This window comes from Alnus glutinosa, chromosome 5 (genome assembly GCF_958979055.1).
Source record: "Alnus glutinosa chromosome 5, dhAlnGlut1.1, whole genome shotgun sequence".
In the NCBI taxonomy this organism is placed as follows: Eukaryota; Viridiplantae; Streptophyta; class Magnoliopsida; order Fagales; family Betulaceae; genus Alnus; species Alnus glutinosa.
Window position 1 is genome coordinate 294,793 of NC_084890.1, and position 25,628 is coordinate 320,420.

The following is a 25,628-nucleotide window of genomic DNA, read 5'->3' on the forward strand; positions in this document are numbered from 1 at the left end:
GGTGAGTTGGGAAAGTTAGGTAGGGCGTGGTAATATTATGGTAAGAGTACAACATCTCTTATATATCAAGCTACACTCACATAATGTGTTAGGAGTAGCCTGTACATTGAGTACCATTACCCTGAGAATAAACATGTGTACGAAGAGCAGAACTAAAAGCAAAGTTTTGTCACTCCGGCGTAACACCCTGTGAAAGTTAAACCCCAGACAGATATATTATGGTAGTGGTATACGAACATTAAATCCCACATTAATTTCTTACTAGGAAAAACTAGACTCTATATAAGGGATGTGATTGTATCATTGACCCTCAAATGCAAAGCGGCTCAAAACTTCTACAAGCCAATGCAACACAAAAAATAGACAACAATCCCAAATCCCCATAACGACAACAAAAATAAAACAACAGAGATATTGCCTTTCAGCATGTCAAAAGTTGCACAAGCCTAAGGAAGAAGAAGGGAACAAGGGCACACAATAATCCTGGTAAGATAAACTACTTCTCAACCCAGAGAGACACCAACTGTATGCACAGCCTATCACAATGAGCATTGATGTTAACGACAAAAGCACATTAGTTTCAGGTTTAAGCGTGTAAAAGAGATAAGCTGAAAAACAACCAAAACTAAATTCCTATGCCTCCTCTCTCTCTGGTAATGGGTTATAATTGAATTGCAGATTATAAAGACCCTTGTTGAGGCATGCAATTACAACTACGAATTGTAGATGAATTACAACATATATATCGCCCATTTCAAAGGAAGCTCACAAAATTCCAAAAATTACTGCTTCTCAACTTTTCAATCATATTATCAAGCCCACAAAACAGGACGATAACACAATCCTTACAAGTTCCACAACCCACTCTGTTCACTTCAGCTAGTCACCAAATAAATCATCATCACTGCCATCATCAACATTACTCGAGTTTCCACTCGGCACCTTCCCATGGGTGTCTTTTGTTGGATAAGACGGCTTATCATCAGAACTAACTGAGGGATATGCCCAGGAAGAACCCACTTTGACAGAAAATGATTCCCCATAGAGATCATCATAAATCCCACTTTTTGGAGTGTTTTTTACCTTATTTAAGAATTGCTGCAGTTTATCAGTCACACCTTTTTGGGAAGCAGTGTCTTCCTTTGCAGAGGACTGCTGCTTTCCTTTGGGTATCACTGTAACCTGTACAAGGTGCTCGTATTTCCCAACAAGACTTCCTTCTTTGACACCTAATGGACCAGGTTCTGTTTCTACATCCACACCATCCGAAACCCCAACGATTTCGACCAACTCTCCCCCAGCTTGATCCCTGAAGGACACTCTTAGCTTCTTTAGTCTCTTAGCAAGCCTCTCTGACTGCTGGCTGTTATCTCTTCCACCTTTAGAGCTACCAGATTCAGTCGATTTAGGCAGTAGGTCAGGTTTGCTCAGACCATAACGATTTATATGTGTGTTATAAGCCACAACAGCTTCTTCGTCAGACGGATCAGGAGGTGGCTGTAAGTCAATCTCTGCAGGCAGAGGAGGCCGAGGAAAAAGAGCTGCTTCATTCTTTCTCAAGATATAAGCTCTTGTTGATGCCGCAAACCTCAAAGATTGCCCAACTTCAAGCTCAACAGGGATATCTTTAGTCAATCGCTCATTTGCAACAAATGTACCATGAACAGATCCCAAATCCATTACATAAATGCTGTAGAAAATACATGAATGCCACAACTATAAGAAAAGAAACTTCCGAACTTCACAAAACTGAATTATATTCAGGAAGTAACAAGCAATCATCTCCATGTCTTTACATGCTTAAATCACATGTGAAAATGCCATCAAGTAGGGTAAGAACAGATTATTTCATATTTAAACTCAGACGCACTTATAGCCCACTTGGGGCATCAACAAAACGCAAACCCAATACTGTTGAACCTCAAAGAAGAAATATTTCTGTTCTAGTACAGATAACAATAAAAACATCCACCTCTAACCTTTATATCAAACAGGCCGTTCTTTTCTCTAGCAGATTATGAACTTTAAATTGATCAACCAACATCAAATAAATGAAACCCAATACTCGATGCACTATCCCGAAAACAAGCCAATCCCACTCTCTTTCCTAGCAATATTTTGCTTTTAATAATAATAATAATAAAAACATATAACCTGTAACCGCATACAAAAACAACAAGTCCAATAAAACAACAATATCAAGATGAAGATTGAGAGACAAGATGTCTAACCAACCTTCCATTCTTGTGAGGAATGACCGCAGCGTGCTGGCGTGAAACTGAGTTATGCTCAAGCACAAAATCACAAGTTGGAAACTGCCTCCCAAAGATGTGTCTTCGCCTATCGAGATTGATCTTATCGAGAACCTCTCCATCCTTCAAGACCTCAAGATAGTAGACCCCTGGCCGAGGCTCAATCGCCCACTCGGGAGGCTGCCAAGTCGATTGACCACCGCCCACCTGAGTCACCGGCTGGGTCTGCCCCACCTCTTGAGAAACACGGCCTTCCTGGTGCTGCTGTGAGTGGAGATTTGAGAGTGAGGCCTTTGGGGCCAACTGGGTATTGGTTTTGGGAGCTGAATTGTTGAGAGTCACTGAGAATGGTTCCAAGGATTGAGCTTTCTTGAACCGATCAAGACCAGCCCTTCCATACATAGCTCTTTCTATTTCCCCTAATCAATTATCCGATTGATAGTAGTACTAATATGAAATTGAGCTCAGCCCAGATGCAATTTTAGCACTAGCATTCAAACCAGAGATTCAATTTTGCAAATGCTTCACAGCTATGCCTTTTACAAACCCTCCGATCCCAACCCTAAAGATGAGATACAATTTTAGCATTAGCATCTAAAACACTATAATAAAAAACCATCCCGATCATCCAATCTTGCACATGCTTCCTCATCGCCATGCTTTATACAAACCCATCCAACCCAAAACCCTAAAGTTAAAAAATTTAACAAGTTTAGGTTGAAGAACGTGATTGATTAGAAAATGTAACAGAGGGTAAAGCTAGAATAACCCATTTCAAAAAAATATAAAAAAAAAAAAAAAAAAACAATTTCCGCTCAGATTAAAGTCTAATTAGGGTTGCTGGAGTTAACAGGCTCCTCTGGGCTTTAGGAGTTGGGAGAGCGCGGAGAGAGAGATAGAGAGAGAGAGAGATGAGGGTTATCGGCTCCCTGTCTTTGAGTCCGTACGATTCTTCCTTCTTTTATTTCCTTTGACAGTAACTTTAGTTGAAAAACAAAAAAAAAAAAAACACTAATTTTATGTTCACTTAAATTTTAGGGATAGTTATACCGATGGTTGATGTGATATATCATAATTATTTTTCACTTTCTATGGTTTAAAAAGTTAATGTGAGGTTCCTGTAGTATGCAATAATTACGTTTTACTCCCTGGGTCGATTTTCCGTCCACTATTTTGACGAAATCTGTTAGCCCTACACGTCAGCGCCACGTGTCACCAATAAGATGACGACGTGTGTCTATTTTAATAAAAAAATATAAATTTATTAAAAATTAAATAAATAAACTTTTTTTAAAAAAAAAACAAAAAAAAAAAAAGAAAAAGAAAAAAGGGCAAGCTTGGCGTGGCTGGGCCACCCCCGGCGGCCACTGGGGGTGGCGCGCGGACACCTTTATTGGCTGGGGGTGGCCCAGCCACCCCAAGCCTGCCCTTTTTTTTTTTTTTTTTCTAAAAAAATAAGTTTTAAGATGAACACGTGTCGCCATCTTATTGGCAACACATGGCACTGGCGTGTAGGACTAACAGATTCTGTCAAAATGGTGGACAGAAAATCGATTCATGGAGTAAAACGTAATTATTGCATACCACATGGACCTCCCATAAACTTTTTAAACTATAGGGAGTGAAAAATAATTATGACATACCACATGGACCAACGGTACAATTATCCCTAAATTTTAAAGCCATTAAAAAAAAAAAAAATTAAAGCCAAGTCAGTGAATAGACTCCTCTGAACTTTACGGGGAGCTCGATCAACACACCCATAGGTTTTCATTCATTTAGTTTATCAAATTAATATATGAATTTTATATGAAAAATGCGAATGAGAATTAAACTATTTTAGATATGCATTAACTTAATAGACTGAATTAAAGGGTAGGGGGAAAATTTATTCTTAAGTTTATCAATAAGTTTGCTTTTAATTTATTCAGTTTAGTAATAAAATTATTTCAATTAATGATAATTAACATTATAGATGAGATTTAGTAAAAATACCAAGTTGATGAATTTTTTTTTTTTTTTTTTTTTTTGATGAATAAAAGATTTTATAAGGCTCAACTCAGCAACTAATACACTCCAGTGAAAACTGGAAACAACTCCTGCATAGGGACAACAAACCCCTAGCTAGGAAACCAAGAGAGAAAAAACCCATCAACGACAACCCTACTGCTTCTAAGAACACAGTAAACAACAGCATAAAACAAAGCAAACATCTACAAGATCAAAACAGAGAAATCAAACCCCCATCAATCCTCAAAGACACATAGGACTCACAACATCCCATCACTCCAGAAAATGCAAATTCCATTTAGCAACAAGGTTCATATTCTTCCTGAAATGGCTGATATTCCCTTTTGCTACAATCTTCACTCGAGCTTCCCACCTAACACGAGTCAAAATTGCTTCCTCCGTGCGTGGAGTGTTATTGTGCAAAAGGTCATTCCTCTGCTTCCATATATGGTATACAGTAGCTCCAAAACACAGTCGACCCAAAACTGCTCTTAAACTTTTTCCCTGCATCACCTTCAAGCTCCAAACTACAATATCATCCCAATCCAAAGGCACATTGTAAAAAGAACACTCAGCCATGATTTCAGTCCAAATCCGCCTACTGAAACTGCACCTAAAGAAAAGATGCTCACGGCTCTCTTGAGCTCCATAGCAGAAAGGACAGAGAATCTGTCCTGAATAACCCCAGCAACACATGCGTTGTTTAGTGATCAAAGCATCCCTGAAAACTAGCCAAAGCATGAAAGAATGTCGAGGGATTGATGAATTTTATTTTATAAGTTCATAAATGAAAAATCAATCAATCTATTTAACTCAATTAACACGATCTTAACTATAATATATATTACTTTATATGAGAAGGAAAAAAGTTAATTAAGCAGTTCACTAACAACACACAAGCTTGATTGAAAAATAAATTAATCAAACTTGAACATATAATTTAATTTAATAACGAATTTAAGCTTAAAAAGAATTAAATAAACCTTTATAGCCAATTATACCCCTGTTTTTTGAAAAAAAGAAAAAAAAAAAGAAAAAAGAGTATTTACACATAATAAAAATATCATAACATAATTTCATAAAACCGCTTTTAAATTACAGTTTCAAGAAGTGCAATTTAAAAATATCAATTTCAAAAAATGCTATTTAAAAATATAATTTTAAAAAACATAGCCGAGTATTTGATAAAATCACAATTTGACATTTAAAATCATGCGTTTTTTTTTTTTTATTTTGATTGTGATTTGAAGATTCAAATTTTTTTACATTTTTAAATCGCAAATTTTGAAAAGTACACTCTCAAAAAATACTTTTTTTCTGATTTTGTTTAAAATCACACTTTAAGTATGCGAAATCATAACGTGAAATGCACTCTACAATGACATAAATCATGTCAAAGTTTCTACGCTTCAAAAAAGCAACATTTGTTGTATTACATGAGGCTATGAACAACAAGCCTATAACAAATACATGAGGCTTTGAACAGGCAGCCAAAAAATCATCTTATGACTACTGATTCCACAAGTTAGCAATGCTAAACCTAATAATGTATTAACAACACTTGGCCATCATCTGAAATTCTTCTGCCAATCATCTTACAAACTTTTTACTTGAAAATTAAGCTCCAATAAATCAATGTTGTCAAAACTTGCAGCCATCTTCAGCCTGATTAAATATAAGATTATCAGCCTCCACAAGAATGGAAAGGATCCAATATATCTCTGTCAGATCTTAACTTTCAAATATGAGTAACCCCACCAGCAATTTTGTCCAACCTTCTAGCAATTAAGGGTTTTCTTGAATCAATTACAGCTGCAGAACTAATGGAAATCTCAGCTAGAAGACACATCTATGATGGAAAATTATTACCTATCATGCAATCTAGCTTCAGCCTCCAAGGAAGAAGATGAACAGAGAAAACATTAACACTGACAGCACTTGGAGAGGTAATGCTGTAGGAATATCAGCTCTCTCCAATCAAAGTCCATATAGCGATATACTATGAAATGCGCTAAATCCATCTACTATCTTTCTGCAAATTCCCTCTCAACTTCACAGAAGATCTCCTTCAGGCGATCTTGCAGATTTTTCAAGATGTTCTTTGTAATCCTTTTCTGATGCTTAGTGCTTTTCAGCCACGCAATCCCAAGGAATACCTGTACATTACATCCCTTTGATTTTGAGGGTAAATCCTCAATTTGGTATCTAAGGTGAAGCTGCAAAAGAAGAAAAGACACAGCTCAATATTGCCTACACAAGAAAAGGAGAAAAGAAGTCGAGCAGGAAAAACAATTGTAAAAGGTACGTTAAGCAGTCTAAACCATACGTTGAAATAGTCACCAAGTGGAATTCCATGGAGTGTCATAACCTCCTCAATAAGCCATCCGTTTTTATCAGAAAGGGGCGACCTTTGCTGAGAACTTGTCACCTCTCCTCTATAACGGGAAATATGCTTATCAAATCTGTAATATATTTGCCTCTCGTAGGAATCACCTTTTTCTGATTCCCATGGGGTGTAAGAATAGTTAAGACAACCAGCTTTCTCCATCACTCTACGGTCCAATTCACCCCCACCGAATAACTCCATCAAGAAACTTGTCTAGACATCACCAACAAGACAAACTTGATGGTCAGAGATAAAGGAAGACACATACAATATGCAAGGATGGTTAAAAAAGGAAAAAAGAAATTTGGGAATATGCAAGAGTTATGTGTGCACGCCTGCAGAAGCATGCACGCAGAGAGAGACAGAAGTAGCTTACAGGAACAGAGAGAACAGAAGAATAAACCTCAGACATGCTGACATCATCAAGGCCCAAGAAGGACCCACTTTCTTCAGTTTGGAGGATTTTGGTTTCAGATTCTTCTTCAACTATTTGCACCTTCTGCTCGGGACTCAAGGATCGAGCCTTCCAGAGAGCCATAATTGTCCTATTGAGAACCATCAAATGTCTAAGTCAAAATAGGAGGTTGAATTCTTCTAATATTCTTTTTTCTTTTTCCTTGCAGATGCTATTCTGTTATTATTACACAACCCTTGCAAATTAAACATGCATCAATTATTACTTAAGCCTGTTTACACCATTTCAAGACAATACAATATAAGCATCACTTCAGAGAGAGAGAGAGAGAGAGGATTCTGACAAGAGAAAAAGGGTGCAGGATTGTTTAAAACTTGCATCTCCTAAATATCAAATTGTTCTGCAGATGTCCCAGATAACAAAGCAAGATGTTATCTATGGTGATGAACAACACCCCTCTCAAATATAAGGGGTGTTATGTTGGATGGCAATAAGATCAAGCAGGCTCTAGTACAAAACTGTGGTAGTCAAGAAATAACATGCCCATAGATTGGGCATTATCTAGGATAAGCGTCAAATTGTTCTGGTATTGAACAGATCATCATATCCCCACTAAAAGAAAACGACGATCATGGAATTATACAATGAAAGCAATCAAAATTTTGAACCCAAAAAAATAGAAGCAAAATCCTCTTCTTACATTGTAGCAGTATTTGGACATGCTCTTCAGTACAGCAGCAGCAGCACTCAACCCCCCCCCCCCCCCCCCCCCCCCCCCCCCAAACAAAAAAAAAAAGAAGAAAGGAAAAAAGATCCTAGCAGCAAATATAAAATCAATAATAAAAAAATTACGGTATCTGATAAAGATGGAATGAGCCAAAATGAGCTGAAACCGACAGGATGATATGAAAAAGAAATCCAAAATAAAGTGAAATTATCAAAAGGCACAAATCCGAGAGTGTATTGGAAGCATTAAGAAATTAACACTGCTGCAAAGATAAGAAAACTATAAACTTAGATGAAGGCACTCAGTAGAAGTTTCAGGAAGCACAAAAATACAACAATATAGCATTAATTTGGTTGGAATGGTCAAGTCATGTGCAGCATACACCAAGAAGTGTGCAAAGTGAAAAAATATATATATATATATATAGATCTAGTTTAAGGTGCTAGAAGTCAAGACAAAAGGCCAAAGGGGATAACAAAATAGTTACGATCAAACAAATAGAATGATAGGCTAACAAAAGAAAAAGAGAAACTCCCATCTAGCTCAAAGAGGTGAACATGTTATATTATAAGATGTCCATTAACTACCTATGTGCTACATTGAAGGACACAAAGGACTGGAAATGGAACTTCAGCCTGCCTTCTTCATCTTGAGTCTTTGCCCCATGCCTGGCATCCATGCCTCTGCCTGGCCGGAGAGTCATGACAATAATTGGACTGCCCATTGACGACAGAGTAGGCGGAACAACTTGAATATCTTCTATGTCCTCCCAAAGGAAAAAGAACTTTGTCTTGTGTCCGAATAAATTTGTATGAAACCCAATTATTCTTGGTGACAGAAATAGGCGGCCCTGCACAATAACAAGCGCAAGTTGATGAGATATAACTTAGGAAGCATGCATCAGTTGAACTCATAAAAGGCAGGAATGTTAATATTCATTTTCTCTAACTACAGCTTAAAGATTAAAATAAATTAAAGGTACTATTTAACACAGCAAGAACACCTGCAGGGGCATTTTCCGTTTCAGGTGACATGTAAAGTCGTTAATGAGAAACTCCTCTGGAGGAAGCACAAAGAGTTTTTGGAAGGTTGAATTTGTTTGAGGAGACCGCACATTTATCTACAGAAGATTTCAATGAAATTAATAACAACTGAAGTATAAAAGCCAAGCACAAGGCTTTTTTTTAAAAAAAAAAAAAAAATCAGAAGCAGAACATAGGCAATAATGGGTTTTCTAGAACTGGGCATTTACCTTCTTCCCCACCTCTTTCTCCATCTTACTTAGATACTCTTTAACAACATTTCCACCTCTAGTATTGTTCAAGAAAATTCTCAAATGAATCTTGGACTGCCATGTCTGAGCTAACTTTCCTTGAAGAGGAACCCACACATCGGCTAGATCTGATATATTAGTTTTCAGAAAATTGATTTCAGCATGTCCCAGGGATGTAGCTTCATCAAAAGGTCCATCAAAATCATAAACCTCCACATCCAGCACAGAAGGAGGCTCGCTCATTGCATCAAATTCAAATATTTCTGCAAAAAGCAACATGGTCACAAGAAGGAAAACAATCAGATTCAGATTATATTTAGATAAAGACCTAAATAGATTTTGATCCAACTATTGTAAAATTCACATCGTAATAGGATATAATTGTTAAGACCAAAACAGTGCACTGATGCAGAAGAAAATAACATTCACCATTCCATTGAGGATCAGATTTCTGGAACTTGATTGAGCTGGTTCTAGTTTTCCCATTACAAGTAAAGACCACGTATGGATCAGAGGACCCACTTGAATCAACAGCTGCTAAATTGATTCCTTCAATCAAGGCAACAGTCAGCAACCAGCCATCTCCTTGTGCTTTGATTCCATGATCACCACTGCCTATTATTGGATACACAAAATAAATCAAATCCAATATAAAAGGGAGATTGATATATAGAGGTGCTGATTCAAGAGAATAAATTGTTTAGGCAGTAGAGACACAGCAGAGGAATGCAAATCACATAAAGGAAAGGACAACAATTAGAAGATCCAGAAATGCTGAAAGGAGTAAGATAAAAAACAACATTCAGCTCTCTGTTTCAAGTTAAAATTTACTTTAAAGTCTTTAAGTAACCTGGCTTTTTTAGTAACATGGCAATATGGACAGCTCGGACTCTAAGCTGGAGACAGATGACACACTTAAGCAGAGGGGAGCTTGTTGTCACTAATCAGAAAGGGGAACTACCACAAGTGATATATTACCTTTTTGCACTCTGGCCTGCATGAAGCGTGAAATCAACCTCAGCAACCGTTCACCTTGAAGAACCAGGACACCGCAGACTATGAATTCACCAATTGAATCTGGCAAGTCAAGCCCCACAAACTCGAGCCCTTGAATTTTGCTGGGTGTGGCCAGCCAGATGTGGACAAGCACATACAATCCCATAAAAATTGTGGAAACCACCATAAAATTAGCAAAATACCGTACAGCCAGCTTCCAATCTGACTGCAGCTCTGCCTGCAGTGATGCCAAAACCTGTTCCTTATTTGACCCAAGTTCCTTGGAGTCAACTGGCTTAACATTCTGAGATAATAAACTTCCATACTGATCAAAGCTGTCCTTTATACCTTGACGGGCTCCGTTTTCTATCATTCCTTTCATCATGGTGCTTTGTAGAAAATTCATTCGCCAGGATACTACCAAATGGGAAGATTGTTCTCCTGATGGCAGCTCAGGCCCGGGTGTAATGCAGTAGAGCAATTCTACTTTAAAGGTGCTCCCATACATGACATCAGGGGTGCTCACGCTTGCCAAAACTGAAAAAACCTTCCCATCTGCTTTCAAATATGTCTGCTCCTCAGTGGCTTTCACAGCCTTGACAAGCTTACCCGCAGCCTTAATGTAAGTAACCACTCTTTTCAAAATCTCACCACCATTTTCAAATTTCCAAGATCCTAACTGCAGTTCTGTAGTTCCCTGCAGGTCTGCCAAAGATTTGTAAAAACTTGAATCAGGTGAAAAGAGTAGACAGTTCAGGTCTGGAGGTGCAATCTGATACAATTGGTCTAGAAACACTCCTCCAGGTAAATTGCTTGGAACTTCACTTCCTTGATCCCTTGACTCCATTGTCGTCATCACTTCTTCAAAAGTATCGGAAAAAGACTGATCATCGGACTTGTTCTCATAAACCTCAGGTCCAGCGATTTCGGGTGCCTCCGACAAGTCAATGAATCTAGTGGAAGTGGACGAAGAAGAAGCTGTATCCGAATGTTTATTGAAAATCTGAGCAATTCTGCCAGCAAGGGACTTCTGTGCATAAGGCTTCTCTTCCTTAGAGGATGCAATCTCTTCACTTCTCACTGGAGAAGTTGAGTTGGAGGGGCCATTGAAAGACCTTGAAGGTGAGTTCGACCCATGATCATCATTATAATTCAAATCCAAGAACGAATTGTTTTGAGAAAAATATATTGTTAGAAGAATTTCACCTGTAGGAAAACATAGTGAAAATAATTAAAATTTCAGCGAGAAAAGTAAAGACTAACCAAGAGACTATTTCAACCATGTTCGGATTTGAATTCTTAACTCCAAACCATGGAAGCAAAATCTCATTTTGACAGAAGAGCCACTACTACTACTAGGCACCGAAACTAAGTTATGCAATCAAAATTCTTAACTCAAAACACAGAAGCAAAGATCATTTTCTGGATAACACTTAGATTTGGGTATTGGCAATCAGTGATGCAATCAAAATGGAAACAAAACAGGAAAGCACATAACCAAAGCTCGTAAATACCACAAAGAGCCAATTGCAGACTTACACACAAGAACAAAGAGAAAACTTAGGCTCTCAATTAGCGGAGAAAAAAAAAAAAAAAAACAGAAATTACCACAATCCTTGTTCTTGGACTTCTTGTTCTTGGGCAGCAGAGGGTACCAAGCAGGACCAAGCGACTTGTTTTCGGAATCGAAAACCAGCGAAACCGGCACCTTGAGCTGCCCAACAAAGTCGTCGTTGAAGTACTTGTCCTCGTCCAACACAGAGACGAGAAGCTCCTCCTTCAAGTCCTCGACCCTGAACCCGAATTCCTCGCCCCACTGTGGATTCAAGTTCTTCTTCACCACTTTGGTCCTCGTCCTCTGCTTCCCCAGCTGCAACCTCACGTACGGATCACTGAACCCGTTCAGATCCATTGCCCGTAAGTTCCGAGCCTCGATTACACGTACCGAAAGCTTCATTCTTTACATACATACGAGGCTCAACAAAAATGGTATGATTATTCTCGTTGAGAGGGGTTATATGGGTTAATGTGGGACTTGGGTATTGTTCACTGACGAAGAAAACTCAAACGCAGAGCTCAGAAGCTGGGAATTCAATAATCCTCCAACAGATTACAGAACTTGATACTACTCCGCACGCAATGCTGCGAAACTTGCCAAATTTGATCTCATAAAAGCAATCAAAATCTTTATTTGACTTAAATGCAAGTAACAGGAATTTAACAAATGAAAATAATTTCAGGAACAAAATAAGACAAATTTTGGGTTGGGAATTTAAGAGACGAATCGGAATTGGGAAAAAAAAAAAAAAAAAAACCCAGAAAAGCCCTAAGAAGAAAATGATAAATGGATTATTCTGAGAGAATATAGGGGGAGATTTTTTTGAGAAGGTCGAAAGTGAAAAGTGGGGGATAGAAGTTGCAAAGGTACGAGACTTTTCTTTGTGTTTTTTTACAGACCTGTTCCGCGCGTATGATGTTGGACTGTTTGACTTTTGTTAATGAAATTCTTTGGCAATAGGCTTATATTAGGCTAATCTTTTGGGCTTTGGGGATTTGGCACGGAAAATTAAATAGTTAACGTGAACGATTTGTTTATTAATCCCCTTTTTGTCAAAGACCACATCTTTCTCAGTCAGTTCGTCCCATTTACAAGGGAAGGGAGTCAAGGGACCCTCTTAACTCTTTGAGTATTGCTCTCCTTTTTCTTTCCTCCATGACCATGTGGTCCATACTTGCCACGCTCTCTTTCATTTTTTTTTTTTCCTTTTTCTTTTCTTTTATTGCGAGGAGTATTATAATTTTTATTATAAGTAAATGCGACCCTTTATTATGTTATGCTTTAAATAATTAAATTTGATTGAGATTAAAACGTCAAGTTAGTTTGCAAGTCTTAATCATACTTATTACGTTAATAATTAAATAATTAAATTTAGAATAATACTATATATTACACCCTTATTTTATCTTATCGAATTAATGTAGTAGTAGTTATCTGCCATTAAATTAATTTTTAATAAAAGTTTATTCAAAGTCGATCATCCAAAGGTCAATACTTATATATAAGGCTCACAACAAGTCATATTCACTCTTTAAATTAAATAAGTTCGAACGCGTATACAAGAACGTCTCTCGATGAGATAATTGGGAGAATGAGCCATCATCAACATGCTACAAATCAACCACTGTTTGCTTCTTTATTTTATTTTTGTAAATTGTTCCTTTTTGGGCAAGCAAGATCTATGCTTAACGTTGCCGATTCCTTGCTAAAAAACAAAAAATAAATTAATAATGTCAGTGCCAGTGGACATGCATTAGAACATGCATTCATCACCTTGAAGAGTTTAAAATGGCCAATAATCATGTAAAAATGGATCAGATATGCCTAATTGGCTCCAACCTGATTCATGTATGAGCATTACGATTTCTAATCAGCTGACACTACGTGTTTTAAGCAACTTTTTTTTCTTTTTCTTTTTTTTAAATGATTGACATGCAAAGTCTTATGATGAAAGCCATTATGAAATAAAGGTGGAGAGTAGCATTGGTCTTACAATTTATGAGGCATTCACAAATGGCCAATATAGACTCAAAAGCGAAGAATCACTCAAGTTTTATTTGGAAGTGGAAACCAAACTAGGCAAAACAGGCAGCAACAAAAATGTTTATAAGATTAATCTTCTTCAAATAGAAAACTAGAAATACAAATCAAGGTGAAAGGTTGGGAATATTCTCCACCTTCCAACCTCTGCTTAACTCATTCTCTACTTTTGCCTCTTGTATATTTTACCCAAGAATGACTTCAACACTGCTTGCACTGCTTTGCTTGGGTGAGCTTCAATGGAGACGGTCAACTTCTCATAGCTCTTGCTCTCGAACTCCGCAAATACACCCTATCAAATTTGGATTAGAGAAAATATACATCAGAAGATGAATAACAATTTGATGCCCAAAAGCAAAATTAAAAACAAAAACAAAAAACGTCGTATGCTAGTTCAACTGTCTGATTTCATGCTCTAGTTTCATATTTTAAGGATTTACTTAATAAGATCAAGCTCAAACCTGAAGATCAAGCTCTTTGTAGAGGGCCTTTACGATGGCAACATTGGCTGGGTCTGATTTCCCATAGTTCTCCTGAAAACGAACATAATAAATGAGCAAATTAATTCCAATATTGATGAGGAAACAATTAGTTATAAAGAAAATTCGAGCTATTACATATAACACTTTCTTCTGTTCTTCGCTGCTTAGCTCCAATGCTTTTACCACCAACCAAGAGCACTTAAAATCTTCAATATCTGTTCCTATCTGATAGCAAAAAGGACTCCAGTAAAAACTCGAATTCAACATATGGACCAGAAATTTTAATTTTTCATATATTTATCTATAAATACATCATGCTGGATATCTCACCTTGCCAATTTTTTCAGGTTCACCAAAGCAATCCAAATAATCATCCTACAAAGGAGAGAAAAAGCAGATATTGAAATTGACAACAGAAGTCTATTTAACCAAATATAAAATGTTACACACATACACTTCAAAGTGACTGAACTAGCCTTGTTGGAGTGATTCTAAAAGAATTAAACAAAAATAAACAAGTAAATCAATAACATAACATTATTAAGCTAATAGAGTTTTGGTTATTTATTGCTAATGCAGTTCAGGAAATTTATAACACTTCAAACTAAAACAATTATCGTTGCTGCAAATTTCAAAATATTTAGGTAATACACTATCCCCAAAAATGAAATTTCTGACGAGCTAAATCCAATACTTTGTATCTTAGTTCACAACACCTGTATGCTCTGAAGAGAGAAATCGAATTGCGATTTTTGTCTGCTTAGCAACAATTTACCTGTACTTGAAAGTAGACCCCCATCTCAACAAGAATGTTCTTCACATCAATATGGTTGTCCAGATTCTCACCCGAAATAAGCAAAGCACATGCAACCTGAGTAGATTCATGGAATTTCAACAGAAAATAGTCAAACAATGACAACATTCCCATGTCAACGACAAAACTTGCCTAAAGATCACAAGTCATTGTAAGAAAGTAGTTCCATGATGCAGTTACTATGCCAAAGTATAAAATGGTATTAACTTGCTTTTTGGTGTAGAGTAGGTAACGCCTAGTAGGGCTGGCTAGCTCGAGAGGTCAATTGAGAAGCCGATACATTTTAAAAGCTTGGAGAATGGTTCCTCTATGCTTAAAGTGGGGTATTGGGAGAGAGCGGAACGCAAAAAGCTTTGAAGATTGTGAGAAACTGGTATTAGAGTTAAATGCTGATATGTTCAAATCTCTTTATGCTTGGATGGCAGCGTACCATGGTCCTCATTTTACTAATTTTACTGAATTTCTGTACTTGTGTTCTTTTTCTCCCAAATTAGGGGTGTCTTTTTTATACTTCTTGTGTACTTGAGTTGCGCCCATCTGCGCTTAATGACATTGATTTAGTTATTATAAGAAAAAACTTCTCAAACAATAAGTCAATATTGCTTTAAGAGACGGTCACAAAAGTCAATGCATGGTGGGACAAGGAGCTAATATGTTCTGTCAAACTTCAAGCACCAGGTAAATGGGGCTAACGCAGGGCAATGTCAAAAAAGACGAAGGATGTAGAAGTCTTCCAAGAATACACTATAACAAAGAGGATCCACTAATGATCCAAGTAATTCGTGCTTTATTTTTGACAAAGATTTAGGGCTTGTTTGGTAAGTAATTGGGTTGGGGAATATTTGTGTATTGTATAGTAAAAAGTGATTGATGTGATATAAAATTTGAGAATGTTTTATAGAAAAGTGAAAAAGTTTTGTTTTGTAGTGGATTTTTTTATTTGAATAATAATAAAAAATTATTGATGTGATATAAAAAGTGTAAAAAAGTTAGAATGTTTTTTCTTTGATATTTTTAAAAGAAGTGAAAAGAAATAGAGGGAGAATGAAAATAGTTTGCCAAACTAGTCCTTATACTCACCGAAAGGTAAAATGAGTAATAGGCAGTCTTATACTGAACAATGCGGCGGTGACTGCAAGAGATATCAACCAGTTAGGGAGAACATTAGATAAAAGAGGAATCGCAACAGTGATGGAAAGAGTATATTCCTGCTTAATAACACTTACCAAAAAAGAAATTAAAATTAGAAAGGGACTCGTACAGTCAACTTACATTGTCTACAGAAAGACAGATGGATCTGTCACTGCACTTACAAGCATCAATTCCTAAAATGAATGCTAAATATTATGATTTTTTTCACCGATTCGTGCATTGTTTGCTTGTGGAAATCTTTTTTTTTTTGATAAGTAAATGAAATTTTATATAAACCAGGCTTCATGACACCTTTGCTGAAGCAGAAATTTGTGTGCATTGTCTGGGTAGCTTAGGAGTTGCATATGGGTTGGTCATTTATCTTAAGCACAAAGGTCCAGAGACATTATTTAAATTTATGTGCATTGTCTGGATAGCTTAGGAGTTGCATATGGGTTGGTCATTTATCTTAAGCACAAAGGTCCAGAGACATTATTTTCTTGGCATAGATCCTTTACAATTTCTACTCACACTGACAGATTGTATTTGGACAGATCTTTCGCTCCTTCAAGTGTAGTAATCAAATCTATCATCTGTCCTGAAGCGGTCTGGAACTCCACCTATGCAAAGCACAAGACAAGTGAACTTCTAGCATATAACCGGAACGAAATCTAATTAAGAAAAAGCTGTGCAAGTCAACTACCTCGTTAAACAGATCGACCAGTTCCACATAGTAAGACTTATCCCTGAAGTGTTTCCTAAGAATCCTGGGGATATGGTTTCGAAGTAGAACCCCATCATTTACTGCAATCATACCAACCTAGAACAGACAGATTGACCAAGTTAATTTCTTTACTCACAACGAAATCCTCAAAAAATAATTAAAGTAAACCAGAACATTTCACGGTTGGCACAGACATTTGGCAATCTGAACCAGCAAGGTTGACCACGCCTTGTGTGAGAGTTATCCATAATATCATCCAGAACGAGAAAATACGCCTGGAGCTGCAAAAATTATTATCACAAAATCATACTTTAGCATGTAATTTACCTGCAAAATGCTGAAAAATTCAATGAACAAGATTTATCTAAACAAAGAATATATGAATAGGAGTATAGTTTTCTATTGCCATACCCATTCGATACACCAACCAAGAGCACTAGCAAGGAAAATTTCATCTTCAGTTAATTCCTTTCCTTCTTTCAACAATTTGTAGCTGTCAATAACGGACAAGCCCCTGTTCAACTTCCCTGCAAGATAAAGTATAATTGCATAGCTATTTCAGTAAGACACGTTTCTTTAAAAAGTATTTCCTTAAGTCTCCCCATTTTATTTCCTTTGATGGCTAAAGTTTAAGACAGACTGATACTTCAAATGAAATGCATGGCAGAAAAGTTGCAACAGTTTTAAAGATATCCTCAATTCGCACCTCCGGGCACATTGTAGTCCAGCATCTGAAATAGAGAGAATAAACAAGACAGTCAGCAAAACTGCATAATTTTAATAAACAGCTCATATGCACCCACACTCACACTTAAAGAGAGTGTGAGAGATGTTAATTATGAAGTCATGTAATCTTGTTTAAGACTTAAACAGTAAAATCAGCAATTAGTTATGGAAGAGGTCATTAAAAACAGGTAACTCTTTATATGCTGGACTCAAATCAATAACTGTGAATATGAATAGCACAATGCTCACTTGTATAAGCATTTGCTGATACTTGTATATTTTTCACCCTTGATATGAAGTGAATTTGCAAATTTTCAATGGGAACATCTTGGTCTATTTGCTATAATCACCACTTTCAGAACATCTTGTGTACGGATTTAACAACCAGAATAAAAGTATGAAAAAAAGATTTCTCTTGAGAGAGGAGCTCCAAGAGAAAACAAGAAAAATCCCGTCTTATCAAATATCAATGTGGAAAACGATACAAAACCCAGAATTTCCCTTCTCATTCGTGGGCAAATTGGAATAAAACTAGCTCTCCTGTTTCGCAGTTTCCAGTGTTATTGTTATTATTTATGTGAGATCAAATCTAAAACCTGTAATTCTTCGTACATGAATTTTACCATCCACATTTTCTATGTTTCCTGTAACTCTTTGACTACATCACCTCAAGTCAACCTGATCTCTCTCTCTCTCTCTCGGCCAAAAGTCAACCTGATCTCCAAAATTGGTCATTCAACCCTGAATCTTTCTCATTTTAGCTTTACTTGGTTTTTTGTTTTCAAGCATAAATGCACATAACGTAAAAAGAAGTTCACACAAATCACTAAAATAATGACATCCCAAGAACCAATTTCCGATAAAGCAATCAAACTATCAGAGTAAGTGATAAATCCGACAAAAATAGAAACAGAGCTCCGAGAAAGCAAATGAGAAGTAAGAAGGTAATCGAAAAAAGACGTACCCGCTCGACCCATTGCCGAGAATCATGGGTCCACTCGAAAGCAGGGTCTTCAAGGAGCTCGGATTTCAGGACCGAGTATACATTCAAAAATGTTGACTTCAGATCCGCCATTGACACCTGCAAAGAGCTTTCACAGAGAGACAGAGAGAGAGAGTTGGAGAATTCAGTGTGTTTTGAACTGAAACGAGAACTGTAAAATGGGGCGACGTGTTGTATAAATTGCAGGCTTTGCCATTACTTTTTATTAAGGAATATTTTATGTGCCGAATTTAGAAAATGCTTTGGGCTCCACTGGTATGAACCTGTGGATGCGCATGAAATATGAATGAAGTTGGGGTCTTTATTCTTTAAGCAACAAAGGGGATTCTTTTACCAATAATATTATAATATGAGGAATAAGGGTAGTGTCGTAGTTTCCGACATAATTTGAGGTCATAAGTTAAGAAACCAAAGGAAATTCCGAAGTTATTGTAGTCTCTCACAGTCCAACCCATCAATAACCTTGAAGAAATCGTTAGTGCCAGCCCGTGACTGGTGTGACACGTGGGTTTAACCGATTGTAGGGTTGCGCACAGAGATTCGCGCGTATTGGTCTTCGACAGTGACACCCATGCAACCTCATATTTAACTCTTCTTCATGTGAGCCACGTTGTTGACTCTATCCTATATTTAGCACTTAGCAGACGCTGCTCGGATGGAACTACAATCCGGTGCATCGGAGCAACGTCCAACCCTAGCCGTTCAAGTGTGAGGCTTCCGGCATCCGATGGTTCAGATTGGTCCTAAAGATGTGATAGTATGACGTGGGAGTAAGAGCCAACAACCTTGAATACACCCAATTTTATTGGAGTCGCATGAGCTCCGCACGTTTCATTATTCAAAGCCAATGTGGATGCATGACTTTCACGATGCTAGTGCGATCCTCGTATAAAAAAAAAAATGGATTTTTTTTTTTTAAATCTCATTTTGGTCAATTAATTATTTTATATATACTAGGTTGATTGCTTAGAGAAATAATCAAAATTGACATAGGGAAAAAAAAAAAACTATGTTGATTATCAATTTTAATCCTAATTCAGTTTAAAGAGAAACTTTGTTCGCTCTTAATTTTAATTCTTTCAATTAATTTAAATGAAAACTTTGTCTATTGAAAGTCCGGTACGGGTTTTACTATTCCCTTTTTAGCTGAGGATTGGCAAAGTAGATTTATAATTTAAATGAGACCCAAATAGCTTATTTATCATTAAAATTTGCGCAGCTCGCATAAATAAGGTTGTGAGGCCCGCGTATCCTGGGTTACTTAGGGTATGAAGCCCTACTATTCGAGGTAGGTGGCCTTGCAAGTGCTCTCTCTTGAACTGTTTGAATTTCACTAAAATTCGAACAGCCTAATTGTAGGAGATCTAAATCCTTAGATTCTATGACTTTTTAGGCATATGAAAGCCTGCAAACAAGAAATGGCTCTTAGTGCATGGATCACACCACAAAGCAGCAGAGGCAAGCTTATATAAGTTTTTTCAATGAAAAATAAATCAATGGGAGTGATAACAATAACATCATTTACAACAATTTGTTTAAATGGAAATGAGGATAAAAGACTGGGAATATTCTGCAACTTCCAACCTGCATTCATCCCTGTTCTTGAATATATCTCTATTTATGCCTCTTGTGTATTCTACTCAAGAATAAGTTCCACACTGCTTGAACTGCTTTGCTCGGATGAGCTTCAACAGAGGTTGTCAGCTTCTCGTAGCTCTTGCTCTCGAACTCAGCAAATACTAAATACACCCTATTAATTTGGGATAGGAGAAAACATAGCCCTAGAGATTAACAATGATAAGCCAATATATATGTCAACAAGCAAAAGTTTCTTCTTCCCTTAAATTAATTTTAAAGGAAATTATGGAATTTCATGCTCTAGCTATATATTTTTAAGGTACTTTATGATATCAAGCTCAAACCTGAAGATCAAGCTCTTTGTAGAGGGCCTTTACTTTTGTAACCTTGGCAGGGTCTGGTTTCCCATAGTTGTCCTGAAAACAAACATTATAAATGAGCAAAAAAAAATCCCAATATTGAGGAGGAAATGGAGAAAAAAGTTATAAAGAAAGTTCCACTCTTACAAATAATACTTTCTTTTGTTCCTCGTTGCTTAACTCCAATGCTTTTACTAGCAACCAAGAGCACTTAAAATCTTCAATATCTGTTCCTATCTGATAGCAGCAAGGACTCAAGTAAAAACCCAAATTAAAAAAAAAAAAAAAAATGGAACAGAAATTGATTATATATTTGTGTGTGTGGGTGGGTGTTTATGGTAAATCCACCACACTGGATCTCACCTTGCCAGTTGTTTCAGGATCACCAAAGCAATCCAAATAATCATCCTACAAAAGGAAAAAGAAAAAGAAAAAAAAAAAAGGCAGATTATTGAAATTGACAAAAGAAGCCCATCTCCTGGACACGCTCTAGATTGACTGATTTAACCCTGCCGCATTGATTCTACAAAATAAAACAAAAATAAAAAAGCAAATGAATAACATAACATAATTAAGCAAATAAGGCTTTGGTTATTCTTAATTAATGCAGTTCATAAAATTTACGACACTTCAACTAAAATAATTGCAATTTATATCAATTAGTTTCCAATACCTATGTCTGCTTCACAATTTACCTGTACTTGAGAGTAGACCCCCATCTCAACTAGAATGTTTTTAACATCAGTATGTTTTTCCAGATCCTCACCCAACATAAGCAATGCGCACGCAAACTGGGTAGACTCACAGGATTTGAACAGAAAATAGTCAACCAGATGACAAACGATTCATTGTCAAAGACAAAAATAAGTTTTAAAGATCAGATGTCATTGTAAGAGAATAATTAATTGATATGGTTACCATGCCGAAATGTAAAATGGCATCATCATGTTTTAAAGACTTCTCAAATAATAAGTCAATCTTTCTTTTATGTGGAGGTCACATAACTCAATATGTGGAGGAACAAGGAGCTATATATTACATCAAACTTCAGACTCCGGGTATATGGGGGCGGGGCCACAGGGCAAGGCAGAGATGTAAGCTGACACAATGTCTTTCAAAATACACAACAACAAAGACAATCCCTATTGAGTATTGATCTAGGTGACTCGTGCCTTAATTGTGATAAAGATTTATACTCACTGGAAGGTAAAATGAGTAATAGGCAGTCTTGTACTGTACAATGAGGTGGTAACTGCATGAGGTGTAAACATGTTAGTGCGAACATTAAACATAGAAAATAAATCATTATGGGGATGGAAACAGACTATCTAACTACAAATAGCACCAAAACACCTTCTTTCTTTCTTTCTTTCTTTCTTTTTTTAAAAAAAAAAAAAAAAAAAAAAAAAAAAGAAAAGAAGAAGAAGAAGAAGAAGAAAGAAAGAAAAGGGAAGAAGATGAAAGTTTAAAATCAGAATTCAAGCCATGCACACTTCCAACTTTTCCCTTAGTCAAGGAGATGCAATTATGTTATGTTGTCTTAAGCAGGACAGATGGAACTATCTCCGAACTAACTAGCATCAATTCCTAAAATGAATTTGTCAATATCACGATTTTTCCTCGGGCTCATGTGCTGTTTTCTTGTGGAAATCTAAACCAAGCTTAATGACTCCCTTGCAGATCCAGAAATTTGTGTGAATGGTCTGCGTAGCTTAGGAATTGCAGAGACATTATTTTCTTGGCATAGATTTTCCATTAGTTTTACTCACACTGGCAAAGTGTATTTGGACAGATCTTTTTCTCCTTCAAGTGTAGTAACCAAATCTATTATCTCTCCTGAGGCTGTCTGAAACTCCACCTACATAAAGCATAAGATGAGTAAACTTTTAGCATACATCTAAATTAGAACTAATTAAGCAAACACTGTGCAAGTCAATCACCTCGTTAAATAGATCAAGCAGATCTACATAGTAAGGTTTATCCCTGAAGTGTTTCCTAAGAATCCTCGGGATATGGTTACGAAGTAGAACCCCATCATTTACTGCAATCATACCAACCGATCCACCTAGTTAATTGCTTTATGTACAATGACAACACCAATTTTTTTTTTAAAAAAAAATGAATATTGTTCACTATTAGCACAAACCTTTGGCACTCTGAACCGGCAAGGTTGACCACGTCTTGTGTGTGAGTTATCCATAATGTCATCGAGAACAAGAGAACATGCCTGTAGCTGCATACATCATTATCACAAAATCATTCGTTAGTATGTAATTTATCTGTATGCCGAAACATTTAGTGAACAAGATTTATCCACATAAACAATCTTTGAATACGAGAGGTTTTAAAATGCCATACCCATTCGATACACCACCCAAGAGCACTAGCAAGGAAAATTTCGTCTTCAGTCAACTCCATTCCTTCTTTCAACAATTTGTAGCTCTCCATAAAGGCCAAACCCCTGCTCAAATTTCCTGCAAGATAAATACAATCCACAGTTATTTCAGTAAGACACGTTTCTTCAAAAAGTTCTGCCTTACTCATTACACCCATTTCATTTCATTTCCTTTGATGGCTTATGTTCAAGACAGCTGACAGCATGATACTTCAAATAAAATACATAGCAAAAAGGCTGCTCAATAAATTTACAGATATGCTCAATGCAAACCTCCAGGCACATTGTAATCCAGCATCTGAAATAGAGAGAATAAACAAGACAGTCAGGAAACCAACGATAAGCCTCATTAATATAAGGAATGACTATACACTCACCCTTGGAGAGAGAGATTTTAATTATGAAGTTACGAACTTAGATCTAACTATAAACCAGTTTGCATCAAAATCAATGGTTATAGAACCCCATAGAAGTTTTTAAAGAGGTCATTAAGATTTGGAAGTGTAACTCTTTAAATGTGGACAAAATCAATAACTGTGAATATGCACGGGCAGCACGGCGCAATGCTCGATTGTATAAGCATTTGCTGGAACGCTTCTGTATCGTTTCGCCCTCGATATGAGTTGAATTTGTTTTGACTGGAGGCTGGAGCACATCTTGGTCTATGAGCTATATCACCACCTTCAGAGCACACTGTGTGGATTTAACAACCGTAATAACAGTATGAAGAAAGGATTTTTAGTGAGAGAGGAGCTCTTAGAGAAAAACCGTCTTATCAATGTGGAGAACTAAACAAACCCCAGGATTTGCCTTTCCAATGGTGGGTGAACTGGAACTAAGACTAGTTCTCCCACAACTAAATACGACTTTCCCATTTCACAGTTTCCCGAGTTATTATGCGAGGCCAAATCTAAAATATTTAATTCTAAGTACTATGAATAATACCAGCTATGTTCTGGAAAGCAACTGATGAGAATGAAGAAGGAAGGTGAGGTGGAAAAGACGTACCCACTCGACCCATTGTCGAGAATCATCGGTCCACTCGAAAGCAGAGTCTTCAAGGAGCTCCGATTTCAGGACGGAGTATACCTTCAGAAATGTTGACTTCAGATCCGCCATTGGCACCCACAAGTAAGAGCTTTCAGAGAGACAGACAGGCAGATTCAGAATTAACGTTCTAATCAGCATTCTTGTCTGCGTGGCATACTCTTGTCTACGCCATTGGCACCCACGAGTTGTTTTTTTTTTTTTTTTTTTTTGAAGAGATCTTGTATTAATAGCAAGAAAATCACAAATACATCTCAGACAATACAAGTTCCGACAGAAACGAAGGGAAGGAACCAAACCAAACTTGGTTCTGCAGATGGGAGACCGCCAGTTTAGCTAAGGAGTGGGCTACCTTATTCCCATCTCTTCCAACGTGCTTAACAGACCACCGATCAAAGTTCTTCAGCATAAGATGAGTCTCACCTATCAAGTTACTGACTATACCCTCATCATTGTCGACTCGGTTCAGAGCATTCACGACCCCTACAGCATCTCCCTCTAAAATCACCGACCTTAACCCCAGAAACATCCCAAACTCTGCACACAATTTGGCACCTAAAGCCTCTGCCACCAGAGGGTCCGAAATATTACGGTAAAAAGAACACTTGGCCGCTATCACCTTTCCATCAGAATCTCGGGGGACAATCCCCACTCCTATCCACTTCTGATCTCTATCCAGGGCAGCATCCCGGTTCAACTTGAAAAAACCCTGAGTCTCACCTATCAAGTTACTGACTATACCCACGAGTTGTTGACGTGGCATTGTTCACCTAAGCTTATATTTTTAATTTTAAAGAAAAATGTTTGGTTTTCAATTTTTTAATTTTTTTTTTTGTCTATTCGGTATATAAAAAAAAAAAAAAAAAGACAAAAAATTTCTATAAACTGGTTTATATGAAATTTTATACAACTCATATATAAGATTGACATGTGTCCCTTAGCATGTGAGAAACACGTATTGTTTTAATAGCATATACTTGTCAGTTGTCATATGCTTTTTTAATAATATTAATAAATAAACATATGCTTCTCACATATTTAAATGACACATGTTACTTTTAAATGTGAGTTTAGGACAAAAAAATTTTAGAAACCGATTTATAAAAATTTATGCCCTAAAAAAAATGGCAAATCCATATGTTAACCAATGGGTTAATTTGTGTCGGTTAGACAATTAGTGGTGGTTCTATTTGAATTGGGAAGTTGGCCTTTGATGTGAAATTAAGGGCATATTTTTTTGAACAAAAAATATTAAAAAAAAAACATTTGGAGGGAATTCTTTCAAGTTTCAATCGCGTGTATTGTGTAGGAATGGCAATGTATGAGGTTAATAATAACTGGTTCAAAGTTGCTTTAATAGAGGGGAATTTGAGATGCAAAAAATGTTTTGAGGATGTTGCTTGGGTTTGTGAATTTTGAGATAAAAGCAACTATTTTTATTACCTATTTGTGAGTTTAAGAAGGATGAGCTTGTTTGATTAGAAATTGACTGAGTTTTCATTGAAATCGATCGGTGCCTAACTTGTAAGATTTTATCTCCATATATGGCCTATATGCCACATAAGGAAGCATTTATTAATAATTTAATAAATGAATAGTATTTACGGTATTACGGTTAGGTAATTTAATTAATTTAGATTACCGTAATAGAATCGATTAATTGATTTAAAATCAATTAATAATATTGTTTCCTTGATGGGAGGAACAATACG

At 36.7% G+C, this 25,628-nt stretch overlaps 4 protein-coding genes across 6 annotated transcripts; all 4 read right to left on the reverse strand.

The window, feature by feature from the left end:
* Positions 1 to 515: 515 nt before the first annotated feature.
* Positions 516 to 3,197, reverse strand: LOC133868718 (protein phosphatase 1 regulatory inhibitor subunit PPP1R8 homolog). The gene is made up of 2 exons (XM_062305698.1): positions 2,236 to 3,197; positions 516 to 1,690 (listed from the first exon to the last, which is right to left on the reverse strand). The coding sequence occupies exons 1-2, from the start codon at positions 2,652 to 2,654 to the stop codon at positions 880 to 882; spliced, it is 1,230 nt and encodes a 409-aa protein (XP_062161682.1). The 5' UTR covers positions 2,655 to 3,197; the 3' UTR covers positions 516 to 879.
* A 2,444-nt stretch (positions 3,198 to 5,641) lies between these two features.
* On the reverse strand, positions 5,642 to 12,535 carry LOC133868446 (C2 and GRAM domain-containing protein At1g03370). 2 transcript variants are annotated; one of them, XR_009900338.1, is made up of 10 exons: positions 11,668 to 12,025; positions 10,042 to 11,265; positions 9,493 to 9,678; positions 9,043 to 9,326; positions 8,794 to 8,910; positions 8,378 to 8,640; positions 7,025 to 7,193; positions 6,589 to 6,861; positions 6,132 to 6,478; positions 5,642 to 5,927 (listed from the first exon to the last, which is right to left on the reverse strand). XR_009900338.1 is itself a non-coding variant. In XM_062305346.1 (9 exons), the coding sequence occupies exons 1-9, from the start codon at positions 12,014 to 12,016 to the stop codon at positions 6,287 to 6,289; spliced, it is 3,057 nt and encodes a 1,018-aa protein (XP_062161330.1). In that variant the 5' UTR covers positions 12,017 to 12,535; the 3' UTR covers positions 5,642 to 6,286. The 2 variants fall into 2 exon arrangements, 1 of the variants encoding a protein (XP_062161330.1); XM_062305346.1 differs by having other exon boundaries at positions 5,642 to 6,478; positions 11,668 to 12,535.
* A 1,107-nt stretch (positions 12,536 to 13,642) lies between these two features.
* LOC133868544 (farnesyl pyrophosphate synthase 1) lies at positions 13,643 to 18,715 on the reverse strand. The gene is made up of 12 exons (XM_062305468.1): positions 18,499 to 18,715; positions 17,515 to 17,539; positions 17,220 to 17,335; positions 17,003 to 17,089; positions 16,788 to 16,904; positions 16,616 to 16,704; positions 16,034 to 16,085; positions 14,915 to 15,010; positions 14,470 to 14,514; positions 14,275 to 14,364; positions 14,119 to 14,190; positions 13,643 to 13,949 (listed from the first exon to the last, which is right to left on the reverse strand). The coding sequence occupies exons 1-12, from the start codon at positions 18,607 to 18,609 to the stop codon at positions 13,821 to 13,823; spliced, it is 1,029 nt and encodes a 342-aa protein (XP_062161452.1). The 5' UTR covers positions 18,610 to 18,715; the 3' UTR covers positions 13,643 to 13,820.
* A 1,285-nt stretch (positions 18,716 to 20,000) lies between these two features.
* LOC133869682 (farnesyl pyrophosphate synthase 1-like) lies at positions 20,001 to 24,085 on the reverse strand. 2 transcript variants are annotated; one of them, XM_062306747.1, is made up of 12 exons: positions 23,878 to 24,085; positions 23,143 to 23,167; positions 22,833 to 22,948; positions 22,618 to 22,707; positions 22,415 to 22,528; positions 22,244 to 22,332; positions 21,675 to 21,726; positions 21,170 to 21,265; positions 20,838 to 20,882; positions 20,622 to 20,711; positions 20,460 to 20,531; positions 20,001 to 20,287 (listed from the first exon to the last, which is right to left on the reverse strand). In XM_062306747.1, the coding sequence occupies exons 1-12, from the start codon at positions 24,055 to 24,057 to the stop codon at positions 20,267 to 20,269; spliced, it is 990 nt and encodes a 329-aa protein (XP_062162731.1). In that variant the 5' UTR covers positions 24,058 to 24,085; the 3' UTR covers positions 20,001 to 20,266. The 2 variants fall into 2 exon arrangements, 1 of the variants encoding a protein (XP_062162731.1); XR_009900497.1 differs by lacking the exons at positions 20,001 to 20,287; positions 20,460 to 20,531 and having other exon boundaries at positions 20,621 to 20,711; positions 20,838 to 20,997.
* Between the last annotated feature and the right edge of the window lie 1,543 nt (positions 24,086 to 25,628).